General features: G+C 35.7%; 1 protein-coding gene across 4 annotated transcripts in view; it reads right to left on the minus strand.

Moving 5' to 3' along the window:
* Window positions 1-6,611: 6,611 nt before the first annotated feature.
* Window positions 6,612-23,737, minus strand: part of LOC136029323 (heterogeneous nuclear ribonucleoprotein L-like) — an 86,446-nt gene continuing 69,320 nt past the window's right edge. For all 4 annotated transcript variants that reach the window (XM_065707595.1, XM_065707593.1, XM_065707594.1 and 1 more), the window contains 4 exons: window positions 20,923-21,073; window positions 16,470-16,581; window positions 11,134-11,229; window positions 6,612-6,944 (listed from right to left, as the gene is read on the minus strand). In XM_065707595.1, the coding sequence (XP_065563667.1) occupies window positions 6,856-6,944; window positions 11,134-11,229; window positions 16,470-16,581; window positions 20,923-21,073 (448 nt within the window). In that variant the 3' untranslated portion in view covers window positions 6,612-6,855. The remainder of the gene's footprint in view (window positions 6,945-11,133; window positions 11,230-16,469; window positions 16,582-20,922; window positions 21,074-23,737) is intronic.

Here is a 23,737-nt window from a genome sequence, read left to right on the forward strand (position 1 = left end):
CTGACTGTGTGGTTGCCGCTGAGTCTAATCATATGTGGCTGTGTGTACTTGTTTTTCCCTCTGTGTGTTTTATCTCTCTCTCTCTCTCCGTGCGTGTGTTTCTAAATATGTGTGTGCCTGCATGTTTGGCTTTGTTTGGTTTTATGTGTATGTGGTTTTGGTTGTGTTTTTCCCTCGCTGTGTTTTGTCTCCATATCCGTGTGTGGTTGTGTGTTTTTTCCCTCCTGTTTGTTTTTGTCACTATCTCTCTCTCTGTGTCTCTTGGTCTGACTGTGTGTGTGTGTCTTACTTTGTGTGGTTGTGCGTGTTTGTGTATTATTTCCTCAGTGTACTTTTGTCTTTCTCTCCGTAACTGCTTGTCTGACTGTGTTATAGTCTGTGTGTCTGACCTTGTGTGTTTCTGTGTGCTAGTGCTCTATGAGTTTTTTCTCTCTCTCTGTGCCTTTGTGTTTGACTGTTTGTGTGTCCCTATATGTCTTGCTTAGTGTGGTTATGTGTATTTTTTCTCCTTCTTCTTGCCTTTGTATCTGACTGTGTGTCTGACCTTGTCTGTGTTTGTTTTTCCCTCTGTGTGTTTTGTTTCTCTCTGCCTGTGTGTGTTGACAGTTTGGTTGCGTATATACGTGTTTTCCCTCTATTTGTTTTTGCCTCTCTCTCCGTGCCTGTGTGTGTTCTGTTTGTCTGACTGTGTGGTTGTGTTTTTACCTGTGTGTTTGACTTTTTGTGCTTTTTCCTGTGTGTTTTGTCTCTTTCTCTGAGCGTGTGTGCCTGACTGTATGTGTGCCTGTATGTCTGCCTTTTTTTGTTTTGAGCTTTTTTGCGCTTGTGTTTTTCCCCCCGTGTGTTTTAGTCTCTCTCTCCGTGTCTGTGTGTCTTTCTCTCTTTATCCGTGCCAGTGTGTCCGACTGTGTGTGTGCATGTGTGTCTGATTGTGTTGTTATTTGTGTGTTTTTTTTCCTTCTGTGTGTTTTTCTATTTTCAAGAGTGTTTGGGGTTTAAAGAGACAAAGCAAAGATATAAGTTGCCAATTAAACCTTGGATTACAAAAGGATTACTATACTCAATGTAAAAAAGACAAGTGATGTATTACATGAGCGTGACTCAAGTTTCAGCATCTGATTAAGACAGTCATAAAGAATTTAATATAAAATTATAAAATCTTGAAAAAACGCAAAAATGGATTACTATGCAAACTTGGCAACTGATTAAGTCAGTGAAAAGCCCAAATAGTAAACGAATGATTCCTAGCAACCCCCGTGGCAGTCGGATAGTGGTTTAGACAATAGCTTGTGTACCCACTTTTCAGAAGATGGGCTTAAAATATCGATATGTTTGAAGTGTAATCGTGATGGTGCATACCATAATTTTATTCCTGGAGCAAGTGATACAATCATTTATCTTCAAATAGCGAGATCGCATAAACTTAAGGTGGTAGAGAAATATATGTATTGCCAAAAAAATCGTCAGATGGAATGGGCTTTATAATCTTGTAAATAGTTAAAAAAAAAAAAAAAAATGCTCAATTATATCCAGTCATCTCTTGTACCTTTTTAATCAATTTTTTGAATTTGGAGTGTGCCCTAACTACTTGAAAAGTACCTTGGCTCTTCCTCTGTATAAAGGAGGTGATAAGGAAGATATAAGCATCTACCGTCTAATATCATTACTTCCAGTGATTTATATTAATTTGAGAAATTGATTTATAGACGATTGATAGATTATTTAAAAGGCTTTTTTCACTCTAGTCAAATTTTTTTTTTTTTAATATGTCTACTGAGCATGCTTTATTATTTTTGACTACATTTATTAACGTTTGCCTAGATTCAGGTTTAAAGGTGGCTTCAGTTTTATGGATATTATGAAGGCCTTTATTATTTCTTGTATGCATTAGTGATCTAAATGGATGCCTCAGACAGCTGTCAACGTCAAGGTACAATGATGGCTTGGTGCGAGCAATATTTTCAAGTTTTGTTGATCATACACAGTTTACAATGGTTGCGAAAACAGAAGCGGATTTGAAAAATGGCATGAAACAAGGAATGGTAGTAATCGAGGTGTATATGAGTGAACAAACTTTTTGTTAATCAGAAGAAAACAATGTTCATGTTAAATGGCAGAAGTGCGAATTCCTACCCATGGATTGAAGAAATTGACTTTGAAAATGGACGCGCAAAACGGAGAAGTATTTTAAAGTATCTTAGTGTCATGGTAGTTGAATACCGAAGTTTTGAAGATCATATTGCATTCATTAGTACTAAATTAGCCAAAAATATTGGAATTCTGCAGAAGCTGTAGAATTTTTTCCCATGAAGGTTATTAAAATGTTATATTTTTCTCTTGTTCATCCATATTTGTTGTGCTGTGTTACAGTTTGGTCGTCGACGTTTACTAGCCATTTATATCCACTCCGTGTGTCACAAAATAAAGCTGTGAGATTTTGGACCAATGATTTGTCCCAGAATTCGGTAAGATCTGGGTATCACCAATGAAAAATTTTATCATTTTTCGGTCTGGTTAAATTTGATGTAAGTTTAAGCATAAGTTTCTCTCCAATTTGTTACCTGCATGTTCTTTGGTATTTTAAAAAGAAAGGGAACGTATTTATGAAACTAGAAATGTTGAATTGGTTAGAACAACAGATTCAATTACAACCAGATCTAAACTTTCTATTAGGCATATTAGTCCTGAACTCTGGAACTGGCTTCCGACGAATTTAAAAGGTAAGAAGACCCTTGAGGAAGTCCTTGCTTCTTTGCGATGTATTTGTTTTAACTAATATTGTAGACATGAATTGAATGATTAATTTGGGAGTGAGTATATGCTTGTGAGTTCTAAAAGAGAATTTGATTCGTGTGTTGATTGAGGTGAGAAATGTTTAAGGAAGCGTGATGAATTATAGAGTATGAGTATGGTTAGTAATGTGGTAGATTTCTTCATTGAATGCTCGTTCTGGCCAGTTTGTATTCAATATCGACCTTAGACAACCACTGTCGAAGCATTGAAACCACTTTTCCTATTTCGCACTGAAACCCCAAATATCACAGCCATAGGTAAGGACAGACAGAACGTTAGTGCTATATACGAATACGAATAAATTCTAATCTTCAGCTTATAGAAAAAGAAAATGTTTCCTCAAGACATTTCTGAGTGTAGCTGAAATTTGAACTTGCATTCACGGCGAACGAAGAATTGCAAATAGTAGCGGAGACACAATACAGCCCTGCTGCACGCTGGATTTTACAGCCGACTGCACTGATAAACAGCTCCCTATCTGCATAGAACATAAAATCCTGATTTAGTGTTTTTGTTATATTGAGAATATTCAGTTGAGTCCCATAGTCTAGTAGAATTTTCCACATAATTCCGTGGTGAATAGAGTCAAAGGCCTTCAGAAAGTCAATAAACACCATAATCATCTGAGTTTGCCACTTGATTCCTGAAGCAAAACTTGGAGGGTGAATATGATATCGCAGCACAATCGATTTTTGCATTACTGATGCATTACTCGTGCTACTGTTGTATCGAGATTTTCTTTGCTTGGGTAAACCTTATTTTAAAAAAAACAGGAAAAAATAGTAGTAGGACTTAATTTATAGCGAAATACCGCATAGCTAAGTGTCACTAATGTTATTCATTTGTTTTAGGACGGAACTTCCCGCATTGAAATTAAGGACGGGGGATCAAGGACAGTCACGGCTGATGAGAAGATAATGCTACAGCGCGACCGCGAGTTTTTATTTACTAGAGAAGATGGGGCAAGAGTCGTAGAGATAGTAATGGGGACAGTGCAACAATGATGTTTTTTATTTTGTAGTGTATAGGACAGAGACTAATCAAACATTCCCTGTGTCCCCGTCGTCATTTATATATCCCCCTGTTTTTTTTGTCTCTTAGGTAGAGGGGAGCTGAGCCCTTGCCTCTTTTTAACCTTACGGTGCTTTGCCCAAACTGGGCTATTCAATATCCAGAAAAAAATTTCCTCTATATCAATATTAAGACACGGATTTAATCAGTGAATTTAAAATTTGTATAGAATCAAGAGTGCTCATCAAGGCTGTGTCCAGGAAGGGTAGCTAAATTTTTGTTAATTGAAATCCCCCCTAAAATTATACAGGATCCCCCCCCCCCTAATTTTTGCCCGACTTGGAAAACTATACAATCCGGAGACTGTAGCGGAAGACGTCTCACTATATTTTCTCTCTATGAAAAATTCTTAACTCCTCCCTCCGCCATATTGTCGTAAATTGGTATTTCAAAAATATTTTATTGTCTTTTTTATTACCTAAAACAGCGGTTTTTCAGCTTGTGGGGTATATTCTGACCATGAAAACTTTAAAGCAGCTCAGTTATGAAATTCTAGCTATTTGAAATAGAACAGGATTGTAATTAAATTAATTACTATTGAAATGTAAGAATTTGATTATTGTCTGAAATCAAAAGTATTAGGAAATAAATTTGCTCTTCAATCATCTTACTTGTTAACTTACCCTTGCAAAAAATAAAGCATCCTCTCTTGTAATATGACTAGCTTGAAAGGCTGATATCTACTATATGATGTTCTGTAATGACGAAATGATTTTTGCTTTTTTTTTGCTCTGGAATTCGATTGTTATATGAAAACGTCTCCATCCTAACCCAATCAAGATGAAGACCTTACCAACCGGTTTTAGGCAGGAATAACTCTGCTCCAGCTGTGATAATTAAAAGTGCGACATGCGCCATTTTTGTAACTTTTCAGGAGAGCAAAAACATAAAGGAAGCTTATTCTTGCTCTTTTTACTGGTACAAATTTAATTCAAGTATTCCGAGCGAATTCAAATTATTCCATTTTTTCTTCTATCATTCTGAATAGCAACAAAACCTGATAAGAAAGAGACATACGCCAATTAGAGGCTAATGTCTCGTTGCATCTTCCGTAACAGTGCAAGATAGGATAATCCTGACTGGACCATTCGATTCCTCGTGCTTAATTTACCCATGACAGGTAGATAATTCATTTTCAACCAAAATGGGATACGTCGGGCTTTTGATTTATCACAGCCGACTTGGTGTCATTGAAACGAAACCGTAAACCACTTGGAATGCATTATGAGCATTCAACGTAGATTAACTTGAATGATGAAACAAACGTCGGCTAAAAAAAAAAATATAATTTCGGCGGACAAAAATATCATCAGCTTTTTAAATGCGGTTGGTTCTCCTGCATGAACTTATGTCAATTGACGTAACCAGAACTTTTTAAGTCTCAGGTTTTCTTTTTATAAATATCAAAAAGTGACATATATATATATATATATATATATATATATATATATATATATATATATATATATATATATATATATATATATATATATATATATATATATATATATATATATATATATATATATATATATATATATATATATATATATATATATATATATGAGGTCGACCCCCTTTTCACTTGTTTCCTCAACCTCATTCTTCCTCATAATTTTGAGCCCCCAACAAATCTCTTGAATTCAATTATTTTGATCCGTTTTCATCAGCAAAAAGTGTAGAAATGACATATTTGCTGGTATTTACTCAGTTAACATTTTTTTCCTCAGTATCAAATTGAATCTAAAAAACGCAAATTTAGGAAAGAACTACAGCGAAAAACTTTTTGGGGTTTGGAATCAGCACATACTTTTTGGTTGTGAAAGAACCATTAGAACAGCAACTTGTTTGAGGTTGACATCTTTTTTTTACAGGTTTCCTAGTCGAGTATGAAGTGGATATGTTTGTGCAAATACATAAAATAAAACTTTAGAAAAAAAGGATACTTTACGCATAAATTTTAATGGAACAAGTAACGAATAAAATTGATTTTGCATAAAATCCAAGCACAGTAGCATGAAATACAAATCCGTCAAGGGAAAAAATAATGAGCATAGACGTTAGACTCTTCAATGCTGTTCATGCAAGAAAATGAGACAATCTGATCTTTGTCACTGATTTAACTACCCGACTTCGAATGGAAAAACTTTCAGCTTAAAAAAATGACATCAGAGATCAAAACATTAGCTTTCATTCGTAATCGATTCCCTCCTTTTATTTAGGGTGTACCTTACTAGCAGCAAAACACATCTTGAAAACAAATGGATTCCATCCTAGAAAATCCATTAATTTCGTTCTTTTATATATTTTTTCCATAAAATTATTTCACGTTTGTAAAAATTTATTGTTTTATCATCAGCAATTCCAAATCTTTCGTTATGGGTTCTCTTACAAAATTCCCTGCTCAAATGGCTTTACCGACTCCAAATGCTTCGATTCCTCACCAAATTATGCAGCACACAAGGTTTCATAACAGTTAAAAGAAGAAGCAATAAGTATTTGGAACTGCTTGAAACCATTTTTCGACATTCATTCCTTCATTACAACTAATCAGGTCGCCTAAAAAGCTAGGTTTCCATGTTGCTTTCAATGAATATTGCACAAAATAAGTCATAGACAAAGGAAGTCAACTAAATGTTGCCAATGGCCAAATTTTTTTACATGTTTAACTTTTGTAAATCTCTAAAATTTTGAAAATCGTGTATATACAGAAAAATATAATAGTAGGCCTACTTCAGAGAATTAAATAATCTAAGCATACATTTTAATGAAACAAACAATGTATAAAACTGATTTGACATAAAATCTAAGCACAGTGGCATGAAACACATATCTTTCAAGAAAGAAAAAGTTAGCAGCAGAGACGTCTTAGCCTTCCATAAAAGAGAGTCACGCATAATTTAGTACCTGCCACTGATTCATCTACCCTACTACAAATAGAAAAGCCTCGGCTTTTAAAAAAAGCAACGGAGGTCGAAACACTAGCACTATTCATTCCATATCGATTTCCTCCTTTGATTTAGGGTGTCCTTTACTAGCAGCAAAACACATCTTGAAAACAAATGGAAATTTTCCTGGAACTAAGAAAATCGGTTAGTTTCATTCTTTTGCAAGTTCTTCCCATAGAAGTAGTCAATTCAATTTATTCAAATAAAACTAGAATATAACACCAATAACAATAAAGATCCTGGAAGCGGACTTGTTGAGGACCATAACCACAAAAATTGAAAATGAAGAAGAGAGAAAAAAAGAAAAGCGAAAACATGGGTAACTAAAGCAAATTGAATAAGAATTTAGAGAGTTATAATATCAAAATTTTAGTACATTGTTATACAGCGTGCGAAAACTTGTGGATAGCTCGACACTGGAGGGTATTATATTCCATTGAAGTATAGATTTATAAATGGGGGATCGCTGGGCGGAACTAGAGACACACTTGGGGCCAATGAAGGAACGGTTGGATGAACGGAGACAGAGGCCTTCAGGATTATTAATATTAAAATAAGATAATAATTGAGGAGGAAGATTTTTATGGTAAGCGGAGTATGCAAGGTATAGATTTAATTTTTTGATGATTTGTTCAAAAGGGGTAATACCAAAATCGGAGTACAAGTCCTGGGTGGGATATAGTCGGGGCAGCCGAAAAACTGCTTTGGCAGATTTCAATTTATTGGTAACTGAAGGAAAAGTGTTGCCCCAAACAGATCCACAGTATGAGATATATGGGTAAATAAAAGAGTAATAAAGGGTGACAAGGATATCGAGAGGAAGAAAATAATTCGCCCGATTAATCATACTTACCCGTCGCAAAATTATGGCTCTGATGTAGGACACGTGTGTTGCAAATGATAGGGAGGAGTCTATGTGGACACCAAGAAACTTGGCAACTTCGACCTGTGGGAGGAGATTGGTAGAATATTTTAGGCCACGTGCTTGCTGAGCTTAATTTTTTTTGTAAGGGGTTCGGAATAATACAACCTGACTTTCCTTGATGTTAATGGTCATGCAGTTAACTAGACACCACTCCTGTACCCTATTCAGAAGGGTTTGAGTAGAGGCGACGACGGATGGTAAATTAGGACCGGTGATGAAAAAGTTGCTATCGTCAGCAAAAAGTACTGGGTGCACTGATGGACCCAGGTCCGTAACCAAATCATTAATATAAAGGATAAAAAGTATTGGACCAAGAACAGAGCCTTGTAGGACGCCCCTTCGGAAAGGTAGGGGATTTGAAGTCAACCCGCCCAGACTCACACTCTGTACTCTACCAGAGAGATAAGAGCCAAACCATGAGAAAGGAACTCCACGAATCCCTAAGTTGTTGAGTTTACTTAATAGAACACTGTGATCAACCATATCAAAGGCCTTAGAAAAGTCCAGAAATAAGCCCAATACAGTATTTTTAAGGTCAAGTTGGGAACGTATAAACTGTGTGGCGTCTATTAGTGCATGAGCAGTTGAAAATTTGGAACAGAAGCCATATTGATGAGGAGAAATCAACGAATCTGAAGAATGAATCCCAAATAAAAAGGGAGAAAGACGTCGGAATATAATTCTCTCGAGCACTTTAGATATAACTGGGAGAAGTGAGATTGGACGATAATTACTTATCTCAGACGGATCGTCTTTTTTATGAATCGGGACAACAATTGCTGATTTAAATATTTCTGGAAAGACTCCATTGGTCATAGACAGGTTTGCTATGTGCACAATGGGCTCACATACATAGGAAGATACGGTCCTAAGAAGCTTATTACTTATGCCAAAGAAGTCAGGTGTACTACTATTAGAGAGACATTTGATAACTTGAAGCACCTCTTTACGATCAGTTGGAGAGAAAAACATGGATCCAGGATTCTTGCTAGGTTGTACTGACTGGGAGAAGGAACAGGAGTTAGCATTTGGAATATTAGTGAAATAATTATTAAAAGCATCCGGTACTGAACTTGGGTCAATCAATCTGCCACTGATGTCCTTAAGGTTAAGAGGTACAGATCTTGAATTTCTTTTTTTTGAAAGAATTTCATTTATTGTTGACCAAATTTTTTGCAAGTTCCCTTTGCAATGAGAGATTTTGCTTCCCGGACAAGTTTGGTATATAAAGGTTGTATTTTTTATAATTAGTCAGGTCAATAACAGGTCAGGTCAGTTTATTATAGGTCAGGTCAGTACAGGTAATTAGTCAGGTCAGTCCACATGTTAATTTATAGTTTTAGTATCATTACTTAAAATTTTTCACTTAGGGTTCTTAATCAAAACTTTCTGCTCAAAATGGCCCTACCGGCTCAAAATGGTTCGATACCTCGCCTAGTCGTTTAGCGAGCAAGATTTTTTTTGCCAGATATTAGAAAAAAGTCTATGGACCTCTGTGAAACCCTTTCTTGACGATACTTCCCTCATTACAGCTAAATCAGCTCGCCTAAACTTGCTAGGTTGCCTAATTGTTTTCAATGAGCATTGCTCAAAATGAGCCATAGACAAAGGAAGTTGATTAATTTTGCAAATAGTAATTTGTTTTCTTTACATTTAACTTTTTGAAAAGTTTAGAGCTTAGATTAATATAGAATACTGAATACGTATTTAAAACAGTGCAAACGTTCTCAGTACATATAATGTAAAACAAAAGAGATAAACGTCACAATATGAGCAATCTAGGAAAGGCGGCAGCGGCATTCCCCCGAGATTGCTCTGAAGGTCACATTTTTCTCCCTCTCCAAGTCCTATGAATACACCCCCCCCCCCCACAGTAAGATTCCAACCCCGTGATGTGCACCTCAGAATGTGAATCAATTCATGCTTATTTGTACTTAAGCACTTGCTCCAAACTAAAATAAAGTAGAACATATGACAATTTAGTATACTTGTAAAACATAGTCAAAACCGCCGTTGTTTTTGTTTTAAATTTCTTTTGCTGTGTGATTTTAAATCTTTTCAATACAATAGCTGGCTCATAATATGGAAAGTGAATGCAACTATTCCTGAAATAAGTTTTATGTATGTGATTTGCTAATATAGACTAGTAAAAAAAAATATAGACTTAGGCTAAAAGGAGGAGAGCGATAGAAAAGAAGGAAACAAAGACAAATGAGATGGTAAAAGGGAAATATTGATACAAGATTTTAATGTTAAAAAAGAAGAAGAAAAACAGACGGATAAAAACAAACTCTAAAAAGCAAGTTTGTATTCCTGATGCGTAACGGTATTAGATTGTGTCATTTACTAGAAACTTGTTTGTGCGTTGTGTTACATTGCTCACTCAGGAGTTATACCTGACAGACTCACTGCAATAAATAAGCATGTTAGACAAAGAGTCGACAATCTCGTTTAGAAGTAAATTAGATAATCCTTTAGCTACCTCAATAGCAGCTAATGCTTGTGTAAGCACATGAGCTTTTAAGTCTAATTTCATAAGATGAAGAGTTTGCAGGTGCATATCTGTATTTTTTTTTTCTTTACTTTTCGAAGAGACATAGTTAAGGTTGTTTTTCTGTATTATAGACATTTTCCTGTAATCTCATTTATTATCACTATAATTTAATGAGATTATCTTGGTTTTGAACACTGCAAGCTATCTCGTAGGCATTGATCGAGGATAGATGGTCTTTTCTTAAGCGATAAACAAAAAACTCATATGTCTCGCTTCAAGCGTTTGTAGAATGGAGTTATAATGGCGGAAAATTCTGATCGTAGTCTTACAACATCCATTAGTCTTTTTAAAAGAATTTAAAAATGGCTACAATACTAGTGTTGAAAAAGTTAATAATTCAACATTCCTCCTCGTTCATAACTAGATGAAATGTTATATACTAGATTTGAAAACGAATAGTTGAATGTGAAAAAAAAAAAATATATATATATAATACGACCGACACATTAGGAATTTTGTTTTGCCTACAAATCATAAAGATGGTTGGAGAATCATATATTACGATAATAATGTTAAGTACAAAGAATGACGACACCCTTTCTTTTTTTTTACCTCCCCGAAAATTCACTGTCAAAAGCACATTGTCAGCTTGATCAGCTTATTTTACCATCTCTTATGGATAATTTCTAACCCACAGCCGTGAGCAGGAACACAACAAAGGAAGGGATCCAGGGATCAGTTACCATGTCGAATTCAGGGTGAATTCTACTAAATCCAATTTCAAAAAAATAACTTCAGACTCCTAAAAAAGAGCTACGTACTGTTTTGCATTTTGTAGTTAGAAAAAGTAGGAGTAAACGATCTAGTAATTAGTGCTAACAGTAAAAATATATCTTACTTACCGTCAGATTCTATTGCAGTATGATTAACAAGAGCGATAGCTCCCAGAGCATCTCCACCAGATTTCATATTTATCATACCGGTAGAACTTCGCTCACCTGTCAAAAGGAAAATAGTTAAGCTACAAAACTAACTGTCATTAAATGTAAGTCATCGTAAAATTCCAAGCAAACACCCGAAATCCAATTAAATATTTCCGGGTTTATTTGCACTTTCAATTTTGGTATATCAAACTCCAGTAAATAGTTCCCAATTCCCCTCATTATGGAAAATGAGCACGATTCCCAGAATAGTTTCATCATCCCCTAACATTCAACCATATCCACATAAAAGCTAACCCTGGGTTGTAAAATAAACTACTACCAATTATAAAAAAAGAAGAACTACATTAAAATATTCTTCAATATTTCCTGATAACTTTTGGTATATTTACCTAATAGTTCATTATACTAAAAACTATATTTTTTATTTGCAGAAAAATCTCTTAAAATCAATTTATGGCTTAGAATTTGACATCTATTTTTAAAAGCTGTATAATTACTGCAAATTCTTGCATATCTAAATAGTTGCAAGTAATAGATAGACTATGTAATGTTGACCGGGAAATTCATTACTTCAAAATCGAAATTATCCGTTTTATTATATATTTTCAAAACTAATTTTATTATTATCAGAAATAAAAATACTTAAATCTAAAAAGAGGTCTTCTTAGCCTATCCCATGACTAGGTTCCAGAACTAACTTAAAAGGATAAATATTTCTCGAAATCTCAATAAACCCCACGCAATTTATAAACAAAAATCATCCAAATATCTTTTATTATTTGAAAGAAAATATTTTACATTATTTGGGTTATCATTACATCATTATCATGTACTCATATTCTAGTTGGCTTTATAAAAAAAAAAAAAGTCCGCTTCAAACGGACTGATATGACCACCTACAGGAATTTCAATAATTTACTTCTTTTATGGAGTAAATTTTAATTTACTTTATTTACTCTTTCATAATAATAAAATATTTATATTTAGTAAATTATAATTAAATTACAAATCTTATAAAAGTATGAAATAGAACGAATTCTAGTAAATCGAATATCACGTCCAAGCTATAACATCTTGAACTAACAATAATATTAAAGAAATGTGTCCACTTGGCTTTTTATTTTAAGTATGTATTTTAAAAAAGGTCATATTACATGAAAGGAAAGATTTCTTAATAACAGTTTTAAATTTCTTGAATACAAAATAAATGATAGACTTGTATACAGTGTATTAAAGTCAAATGAACCCACTCTTTTAGCTAATAGTATTGCCGAAGGGTCTATCACCTGTAATGAATTATTAACACTCCAGTATGGATTAAAATCTGAGAAAAATTTAAATTCCGGAACAAGAGTTTTTAAATTTATTCCTCATTTCCCGTAAATTAAAGGTAGATCAGTAGCCGCTATTCTAGTATGACACCTAGATGCCCGAGCGATAAAGCGTTTAAAGGAATTTTTAAGGAACTTTACCATCTTAAAGTATTTCTTTACATTTTCAATTAAGCTATTATCCTCTAAATGAACAAATTTATTCTGTAGATTAGCGATTGCTTGCTTTATATTAATAGTAAAAACAGTTTAATCTTTTTTAAGGGCATGTGAATTATTATATATATTATTTCTCGCTCTAGTCATAATTAAATTCCTCCAGTTTTGAAAACTCTAATAAATTTTCTTTTTCTTGCACCAATTACCAATAAATAAATTCTAATCATTGTCTAAGCCACTAAGAATATTCGGTGGGTCCAAATGAAGGGAAAGACGGAAGTTAGCCCCCATTTTCATTATATTTTGAAGATCATGATGCTTTATTATTGAATAATCCCCTGTTATAACATATAAGTTGGCTTTACAAATAGAAAAAATTGCTTGCAAATACAAGCAGGTTTCCAAGTACTGTGCTTTTAAATTTTTAAGGTAGGACGGGTTCTCAAGGAATCTTCCTATACCTCCCATGTTAAACATTTGGAGTTTGCCCGACGTCCCTGAATTAGTGATTTCGGCGGTTTCTATTTTAACAGATATAAAAATATGGTGAATATTTTGATCTAATCAAATCTTAAAGCCGACAATTATTTTTTTATAATTCCAAAATAATTATAAAACCTATTTCGGGTTTGCATTCTAGATTGCTACACTTGACACTGTTGTTGTGGGTATCAAAAATAGAGCAAAAAATATTCTATTCAACAATCAGACTTATTTCTATAATATATACATGCTGGCTGCAGTCCCTTCAAATACTTTACATATCTGTGTTCCGAAGTCAAAAATTCCCCTCAAAAGACAAGATGCAGCTGTAATCGGAGCGCGTGAGAATGCATAAATTGGACCAAGGGACAAACCAATCGGATTGTTTTTGAGGGATTCAGTGAAGTATAAGTTAGTTTCAACCGGATTAAACAGGGTCTGGAGAGTAAGTAGTGCGCAGACACCAAACTGCCAGTTAATAAATATAAATATTAAAATTATATTGTATAAATAATTACAAGAAGAATTGATAAGGATAACCTGCGTCTAATCGTAATTTTGAGTGAGAAACCCCTTAAGTTTGACCTTCTCATGTTTATCTAGTTGAAGCGGCAAAGAAGACTGATAACTTTGTCTTTGACCGAGTTGCCGCCCCTGAAAAAGAATTGACTAGGGAGTAAAATGCTTGGACTTCCGCTAGGCCCTAATATTACTTTTTAGCTTAAAAAATCATTTGCCCTATCGTTTTTGAGACTTTATACGTTAAAATTGGACTATCATAATAATTCCAATTATTAGGAAGGACTTGCTTCACTTCCCACTGGTTTAAGATTCCAGGTAAATTAATATCTTCTACCTGTTTACAGGTAAAAAAGATAAATATAATCTTTTATCTTTATTCACTTTCTTATCAGACTTATTTTGCTTTGAAATAAAAAAAAAACTTAATTTTTGCGGTGTAGAAGCAATAGGCTTTGAAGGACTGAGTCTCGACCCACTGACAATGGGCTTACCCCTCCTAATGATAATTATATGCCCAAAAAATCACTTATTTTTCACATTTAATCAACAAAACCAAGGAAAGGTAAAGGTGGACTATTAAACAATTGTTAAAGTGTTAACATTTTGTGCAACAAAACAAATCGAAAAATAGCATTTTGGGACTTCTGAAGATTTTCTTGTGAACGTTTAAACTTGCAAACAAGTCAAAGAAGTAATTTAACGACCCACTTCCATGAAATACTTGATGAAAATATATTGACTAGGTGTCTGAAAAAGTCAACAGAATAATATCCTATAGTAGCATCATCTGTTGGTTTCTTGACTTGAATTAAATAAAAAAAACAAGTTTTTTAAAATGAAGTAAGGAGCGACATTAAAACTTAAAACGAACAGAAATTACTCCGTATATGGGGTTTTTCCTTCTCAACCCCCCGCTCTTTACGCTAAAGTTTGACTCTTTCTCTTAACTCTACATTTTAAAACAGTAAAAAAAACTTAAGTGTAAAGAGCGGGGGGTTGAGAAGGAAAAGCCCCTTTCATATACGGAGTAATTTCTGTTCGTTTTAAGTTTTAATGCCGCTCCTTACTTCATTTAAAAAAACTTGTTTTTTTTTTTATTTAATTTCTGAATGTTTTTGAATCAATGCATGTTTTGATTTTGGCTCTCCGCAGAGGAATAATTAAAACGAAATTTGTATATTTATTTTTTTTTGGCTAAATGGCTTTCTCATAATTTTGATCGAATGATTTTGAGAAAAGAAGAGCGGGGGAGGAAGCCTAGTTGCCCTCCGATTTTCGGTTAATTAAAAAGGCAACTAGAGCTTTTAATTTTTTACGAATCTTTTCATAAGTAAAAGATATTCGTAACTTATAATATGGCTTACGTAAAAAACTTTTGTATTCTCATGTTTTTATTACATATATGAGGGGGTTCGCCCCCTCGTCAGTACCTCGCTCTTTACACTAAAGCTTAAATTTTGTCCCAATTCATTAAGAATGACCCCTGAATCACAAAAGCCGCAGAATAAATAGTTGAAATTACTAAAAATACTTTAGCGTAAAGAGCGAGGTATTAGGAGGAGGTGAGCCCCTCATATGGGTAATAATTTCTGTTCGTTTTAAGTTTTAATGCTGCTGCTTACTTCCAGCTGAAAAAAAACTTTTTATATTTATTTTTTCATTGTTTTTTTTTAAGTAATGCTATTAAATCCTGCGCTCCCTTCATGGAAATTTTCTTCCCCCATGAGAAATTCCTAGATGGAAAGTTCCCCCAGCATATCCCCCACTTCTCAACCCCTGCCTCCAACCAAAAAATCTCCTGAAAACGCATGTACACTTCCCAATAACCATTACTATATGTAAGCACTGGTCAAAGTTTTGAACTTGTAACCCCTCCCACGGGGACTGTGGGGGAGTAAGTCGTCCCCAAAGACATAGTTATAAGGTTTTTCGACTATGCTGAATAAAATGGCTATCTCAGAATTTTGATCCGTTGACTTTGGGAAAATAATTAGCGTGGGAGGGGGCCTAAGTGCCCTCCAATTTTTTGGTCACTTAAAAAGGGCATTAGAACTTTTTATTTCCGTTAGAATGAGCCCTCTCGCAAAATTCCAGGACAACTGGGTCGATACGATCACCCCTGGAAAAAACAAACAAAAAACAAACAAACAAATAAATAAACACGCATCCGTGATCTGCCTTCTGGCAAAAAATATAAAATTCCACATTTTTGTAGATAGGAGCTTGAAACTTCTACAGTAGGGTTCTCTGATACGCCGAATCTGATGGTGTGATTGTCGTTAAGATTCTATGACTTTTAGGGGGTGTTTCCCCCTATTTTCTAAAATAATGCAAATTTTCTCAGGCTCGTAACTTTTGATGGGTAAGATTAAACTTGATGAAACTTATATATTAAGATCAGCATTAAAGTGCGATTCTTTTGATGTAGCTATTGGTACCAAAATTCCATTTTTAGAGTTTTGGTTACTATTGAGCCGGGTCGCTCCTGACTACAGTTCGTTACCACGAACTGTTTGATTACACACTTAAAGCTCTTTCTCGGCAACGTCACCAGTGTAGAGGTAAAAGAGCCATCAGCGCCGTTAATTATGTCCAGTGTGATCTGCCCTATATTTTTATCTGACGCGTCAATTACATTCACTTTTTACAAAGGTTAATGCACACGAATAATGATGATATCTAACATAAGAACTAGTAGAAAGTAACCAAATATCAAACTGAAAAAGCGAGTGCAGACTCCGGCACGCGTGCTCAAAATTGCACGAGTTTTGTGGAACTTCTGGTTTACTATATACTTACTTCTTGATTTGAGAACAATTGCACTTTCAGGCTCAGGAGCTCCAGCGCTGGCAAACAGATCGCGGATTTTTCCCTCGTCTATGTTTGCAGGAGCATTGAAAAAGTGAATAGCCTGTCAAAAAGAGATTTATTAAACATCAATGTTAAAAAGAATATGATTACTAATATATTAGTTTCTCTTGTTGAATAAATTAATCCACAGTTCACCCAATGCAATTAAATTACTACCTTTAATAAATTTCCAGCAAAAATGACTTTGTTATCGCAAGTCAACAGATGCAACATATAGTTTGAAAGTAAATCGCAAAGCACTGAATAAAGTTAGATGATCTTATGATATAAACAACATGGTTGAACTTAGTCTACAATAATCATTGTTGTGTTCTACGAAAAAAAGGACAAAAAACATGGCATAGGTTCTGTTATGGGAAATCAACATGCCGATCAAGTCTATCATATCCGACTCCTCATCAACTACCTTAAGCTTAAAGACGAGCTTGAAGGGATCATTTTTTTTATCATAAAATTTTACTAAGAAGATTGACTGCCTACCACATAAACCCAACGTAATGAGAAAAAACATTATTCTATACAATAGAAAGTTCAATTAATTCATCAAAATTTGCATCATGCACAAAAAAAAAACACAATGACATGCCATTTCTCTAGTCCTCGATTAAAATTTATTATGGCAACTACAGCTTTCAAATCCCATTGCACATCGTTAATTGATTTAGCTAAAAACATGAAGGTGTTCACCTTTTATGTAACTAACCCTTGAAGAACCTTAAGAGCTTGTTTCAACTATATTTATATATTCGTCTTTTTGCGAATGAAATAACACTCTTCCTGTGTAAATTGTCAAAATTATCTAAGACCCATTTTTTTTGGAAGAAATCTATCCAACCGTCATTTCGTTCAGTCTAACATCTTTTCCTCTTGATGAACCGAGAAAATACACTCTAGATCCATTCTCACCAGTTCAGTTTCATCATACCTTCAAAACTGACAAAAGGATCATATTTATTTTTTTTTTCTTTAGATAATAATAATAATACTAATAAAAAGATTTGACGCTTCGGGTGTGTTTCTTTAGGAACACTACGGTCTTATCAGAGGCACCGACATAGTAATACCTTTTTTTATAGTACAATGCCTATACTATGCTAAGCGCTATACTATAGTATAGTGCCTATAGTCAAAAACATTCAATACTTTTGACTGAAACTTTCATCTAATACATGAAAACCCGTGAAGTTTCATCTTAATACCCTTAGCCTTTATAGTAGCAATAGTCGAATATATTGGCAGCATGCACATAGCGCTTTTCGGTTAGTTCAACATCCTCCTTGGCATGCTTTGAAAACTTCAACTGAATACTCAAAGTGGCTCCTGAGAAATTGCTGATATACCCTTTTGAGATTCTACACCGCACGCCCGACCAATCAGATTACGAGCTACAGATATCACATTATCGATACTGAATTTATTTTAGAATTTCCAAAGATATTGTCTTACTGCAGCTCCCAATTATTCAGCTAGCGACAGGCTCGCTTGAGGGAAGCTTATAAAGGTTATGATACAAGTAAGAGAATGGGGTCAGGAAGACATTAGGTTGAGGGGTCTGAGACTCTTGGAAATCGTTTATTTACGTACAATCAAACAAACGACAAATCAATGAAATAAATCACAACAAGCGTCATGATTAAAAAAGGTGAGATGCTGGTGAGCCAAAATAATCCAGATAGTCAACCAAGTGCGGCATATGTTCGAAACAACAAAGGGGGAGTTAAACGAATAGTTTGTTTTCGTGGACATTACAATAGCAAGGGGCTGAGGGGCGGTCGTCGTACGTTGTAGTTCGGAGACCAAAGCCCCAGTCTTAGATGTTATTCCACTGATTAAAGTTACTTTGATGGAAGTGATGAGGGTCATTTTAGGGCAGAATTTAGTCAATTTCAGGGGCTGGGCAATGAGAAAAGTAGTACGAGCATTAATCTGTTCCAGTGGAATACCCAAGGTCATAGTGATGATAAAATGACTCTAAAGTTTAAAGCATTAAGTTGACACTTTCAGGGCATGCTAAGGGAATATTGACATTGCCAAAAAGCTCAGAGTATGAAGTTGAAACATTCAAGGTATGCTGAGGATAATAAAGAACTGATGAACCGATGTGCATACTACCACTATTGCTACTATTATTACGACTGCTAAGAAACTATTGCTGCTACTACTGCTATGACTATTACTGCTATTAAGGCTATGAGCATTAAGATAAAACTTTTGACGAATGTTGAACTAAATCAAAACAGAGTATATGCATGTAAGTTGTCGAAAGGAGGTACCAACAACATCTCAAGAACAGCTTATATACTAAGTAAGCCGTTCCGAGATATTTCTGATACGCCCTTTTGACAACATGCATGCACATTGTCTCTTTTGTTTGTGTTCAATATACCCACTAGAAATTTACTGAAAATTTTCCCTTACCTTAAATTACCTTAAATCGCACTTAAAGCGAGATAAAGTGGACTGCATCCTCCTGTAGAACATGTCGCTGTTGAATTGATAAGGTGACACAATAAGTGGGTGTGATGGGGTGTGGCGTCCCACTGGTACTTCCATTTCGCGCTATTCCACTCCAAATCGACTGCATTTTTGAAAGAATTGATCGATTCACCAGACAGTCTCATTGGAAAGGCTGTTCCAAGTTAGGACAGCACATACTGAGAAAAAGTGTGTCCTCTCTCTGCGTCTCGAGGGCTCCTGTTGCAGCTTCATTGAGTGGCCACTTGTCATAGTGGCAAGGGAGGGAGTAAAAATGGAGTTAGCCATGTTATTTCGGTGCATTTTCTTGACAAAAATGACACCTCCTCTGTGCCGCTGGTAAACTAATGTGGGTATCTTCAGGCGACGCAAACGTTCAGGGTAGGGAAGCTGTTGGAGTGGGGCACAAACCTTAATTGATCTTCTATGTACGCTCTCTAGGGCTGCCACATCTCCCTTATATTGAGGATTTGTAACGGGGCAGCCAAACTCCAAATGGGGTCTTACAAGAGCATTATATAATTTTCTTATTATCAGAGGACGGCGAGATGATATGGTTCCTTTAATTATTCCCAGGGCTCTGTTGGCCTTAGCAACTTGTTGCATAGTGTGCTCATGGAACTTAAACTTATTGTCAGCGATCACCCTAAGTCTCGTTCACTCTCAACAGCCTCAACTTGGATACGTGTGCCAGATTTATCCAGCATAGAATATGAAATCTGATTGTTGTGGGGACCCATGTGAAGGACTTTGCATTTTGATGTGTTGAACTTCATCATCCAAGTGGAAGCCCATAAAGAGAGGCCATTCAATTCATTTTGCAGGGTTCCATCGGCAATTCCAATTAGTTTTCTGTCATCAGCGTAGAGAGTGATGAAGTTTTGTAGAACATCCTCACAATCATTAATATATATAGAGAAGCGGGTGGGGCCAAGGATTCTTCCCTGGAGTACCCCGCTTATAACTGGTGTAGGCTCTGAAAATATGGGGTCTCCATCGTCAGAGTATACCATGACTTTCTGGATTCGGTCAATCAGAAACGATCTTATCCACTCCACAGAGTCAGCATGAACTCCACATGCATGGACCTTAAGTAAAAGATATTCATGGACAATGTTATCGAAGGCCTTGGCTTGGTCGAGTAACAGGACATCAACTGCTTCACCTTCCTCAATTAGTTTAGTGACTATATCATAAATGCCCTTAGCCCCACTAGTAGTAGTAGCAGCTGCAGTAACAGTACTATAAGTAGCAATAATAGTAACAATGTGCATATATTGTCTTTTGGTTAGTTCAACATCGTCCTCAACATGTCTTGAAAGTTTCAACTTACTTCTCTATATCGTGATCTATCCTCAATATTTCCAGAAACTTTCACCTCGACACCCTTGCCCTTAGTTCAGGTAGTAGACTAGCAGTAGCATGGACATAAGTAGCTTTTGGTTAGTTCAACAACCTTGTCAACATTTCTTGAAAGTTTCAACTTAGCACTGTAAGTCATTCCTGAGATATTGCTGATACGCCGTTTTGTCAAGACGCATGCATATAGCATGTTTTGATTTAGTTCAGCCTCCCCATAAATGTTTCTAAGAGTTCCACCTTATTATCATTAACCTCATCAGTAACAGCAACTATAGTAGTAGTATTTTCCATTTTATAATCTTTTTGTGTGGGTCAGAAATTCTGAATAGAATGTGATAATAATCATTTTACTAAGCGCACCGTGAATTGTAACGCAAAACTTGTAACGCAAAAGGATAAGATCTGTTAATATACGAAAGAAAGGCACCTGGTTTGTCTTCGCCAAAACGCAGCTGTTTATCACCTAGACTTTCGATAATCCATTGCTACCTACACTACGACTTTCAAGAATGAACTGAAAAAGATTCAATGTGATGAAACTCACCTCCCAAACTCCAACAGTTCTGTTCTTTGCAGCCGCTTCTGGGGTATTATATCGATTATTCTTGGAGCCAATATATGACTTAAATGATGGCGTCCCATCTTTGAGAGATCCAGGATTCGGAATATCTTGAACTTCTGACTGTTTGGATAATCTAGAAAACAAAGAAATGGAATGACTATTTACATTTAAGAGCAAATTCTTTAGAGATTTTTCATCGTACTTGCGTTTTTTCTATACTAGGTCTATAATTATCTATTTTGAATAGAAATCCTAACAGAGAAAGATAAGCAATAGCAATTGCATGCACAAGAGAAATTTATAGAAATGTCTGAATTACACAGAAATTCTAATTTCTTTATCCCACACTCCTCGAAAGCATATAAAGAGGGCAAAGTTAAACCTGAAGCTGATTAAAAGCTTACAAGTTTAAGATCTTTCCAAGACACGAATGAAGTAACTACATGATAGACTTTGGCATAGTTCACTTCTCCCCTGAAACGAGTAGTAGTACAAAACTAAGAAATATTTAACACCTAACTACTACAAATCACTGCTACACTATTATAAGACCTCATCACAAAGATTACTCCAAACACATAGAATATAAGAATCTCTAGTTTTGTCCCCCTAAGGTGTAGCTATAAACAAGCACATACCCAAGAGGCATTTCATCACTTCCCCCCCCCTTCCCAAACAAAATCGGACATTTTAGCTTTGCCTGCAATAATTTACCCCCAATCATAACCACCCGTGCAACGCGCATAAATGCCGTGTAGCTCAGAAACTATTAAAATGATTAACTCTCTAAGAATTACTTCTTGGAATATGGATGGTGCAATGATCAATAAAAATCCTCTTTTGTGTCGGCTCATGGCGGATTGTGATGTACTTTGTCTACAGGAGCATTTTTCATCGAAAGAGGGACTATCCCTGCTGCAGCTTGATGGTTGGGTAGGCGTATTTCGTGTGCCTGGGTTGTCGAGTGGGAGACAAAGACCCTCTGGTGGTGTGGCTCTACTTGTTAGTGCTGTAACTTATGCTCAAACCACTTTCGTCTTCTGATTGCTTTATGTCTGTTTAAAAATTAGACATTGAGGCGTTTTCAAAATATATGCCAACTGATTACTGTGACTTATACTCCGAGTGGAAGTAATAAGCTTGCAAATGCTGTGTCAGAGGCAGAGAAAAAAAGGCCTTACTGTTATCGTTGCAGGGGATATGAACTGTAATGTTGGTTATATTAATAGCCCTAGAACAGAGATCCTTCTTAGTCCCTTTCTTCAACTCAGGGTCATTAACAACGACCTTGGATTTATATATGTTCATAATAGTGAGTGCATCACATCACATCTTGAATTTTCCTTTCGACAAAACCGAATGCAATCCATTCCTCTTCCCTTGTTAATAATGCAATCAGTGTTTCTGACCATCTACCAGTTTCGAATACGTTCTGCGTCGGTTCAAGTAATCCTAGTATTTCACTTAAGAATCCTAACCGCTGTGTCTAGAACCAAGAGCGGCAAAAAGTTGATGTCCTAAATTACCATTTAGTTTCTGATAACGTATTGTCAAAAATTGCCTTATCACCTATTGCAGACTAACACAGGCTTAGGTAAGACTGGCAAGCAGTTATCACTGAATACCTACTGCAGTAAAATCGTACACGCGTTGAGAGTGGCCGACATTATGACTGTACCTAGTAAAAAATTCAAATCGGAGCAGAAATACCAAGGTGGAACGAAAACCCCGAGCTTAGTGAAGCCTGCCGTCGGTCGCACTTTTGGTTTCAACTATGGTGTGACAATGGCTTGGCTTAAAGTGGGCACAGTGAATAAAATCAGATTGTACATAAAAATACAAATTCGCAAAATGTTGAGCTCAGCACCAGGCTAGTGTTATAAAAGGAAATAACGCTCGGATTAAGATCGAGCCTTCCCTGGTTTGGAAGTTTGTGAAAAATAAAAGGTGTTAAAAATTCTGACCCTCCCCATTTAAGCCCTTCAGAGAAAGAATGCACATACTACTATGCATCTGAGTTTTGTGCACCTGTTCCCCAGCTTGAACAGACTTTTGAAAAGGAACTAGACAAAAGACTCTCAGAGCCTGCTGAAACTCTGGGCTTCTAAGTAACTTTCTCCAGTGACTTTGATGGCAATATGATGCTGTTTGAGAACTTAGCTTTAAGGTACCAAATGATATTCTCGTGTGACTTAGTGCCCAATTCTTTTGGAATCGGTATCATCCCTCCAGTTATCAAAACGGGGAAAGACCCATCTCAGTGCAGTTCGCATAGGCCAATTACTGTTGCTTCAGTTCTCTGTAAAATTTTTGAAATACTAATTATTGATGAGATAAACCGAGTTGGTTACATGCCCAGCAATCAATTAGGATACAAAAAGGGCAATAGTATACAACATGTGCACCATCTTATGCGTAATATCCTTATGGACTGTGAGCGACTTGATGAATCTATCGTTACTGCAGGTTTAGATGTAAGTCAAGCAATCGATTCCGGTATTCACATTCAACTCCTTTTAAGTGCATAAAACTGCGGTCTTGACAAGTCGGTAGTCCTTACGTCCTGTGATTTGAGTCAACACTTGTAGTGAAGATTGAAATTAGTCTACCGAGTGGGATAAAAGCTCCTCCTACTATTATCCCAGTTCGAAAAGGGATTCGTCAAGGAGCTATCTCTTCGATACCTCTTTTCAATAATAGTGTATTTGATGCTCAGCACGTGGTTAAGTCGAGCTTTCTATATCTTGGTCAAGATCCCTCTTCATTGAATTATGCCGACGATATTTTGTATTTAGGT

The sequence above is a fragment of the Artemia franciscana genome, chromosome 7, assembly GCF_032884065.1.
Source record: "Artemia franciscana chromosome 7, ASM3288406v1, whole genome shotgun sequence".
In the NCBI taxonomy this organism is placed as follows: Eukaryota; Metazoa; Arthropoda; class Branchiopoda; order Anostraca; family Artemiidae; genus Artemia; species Artemia franciscana.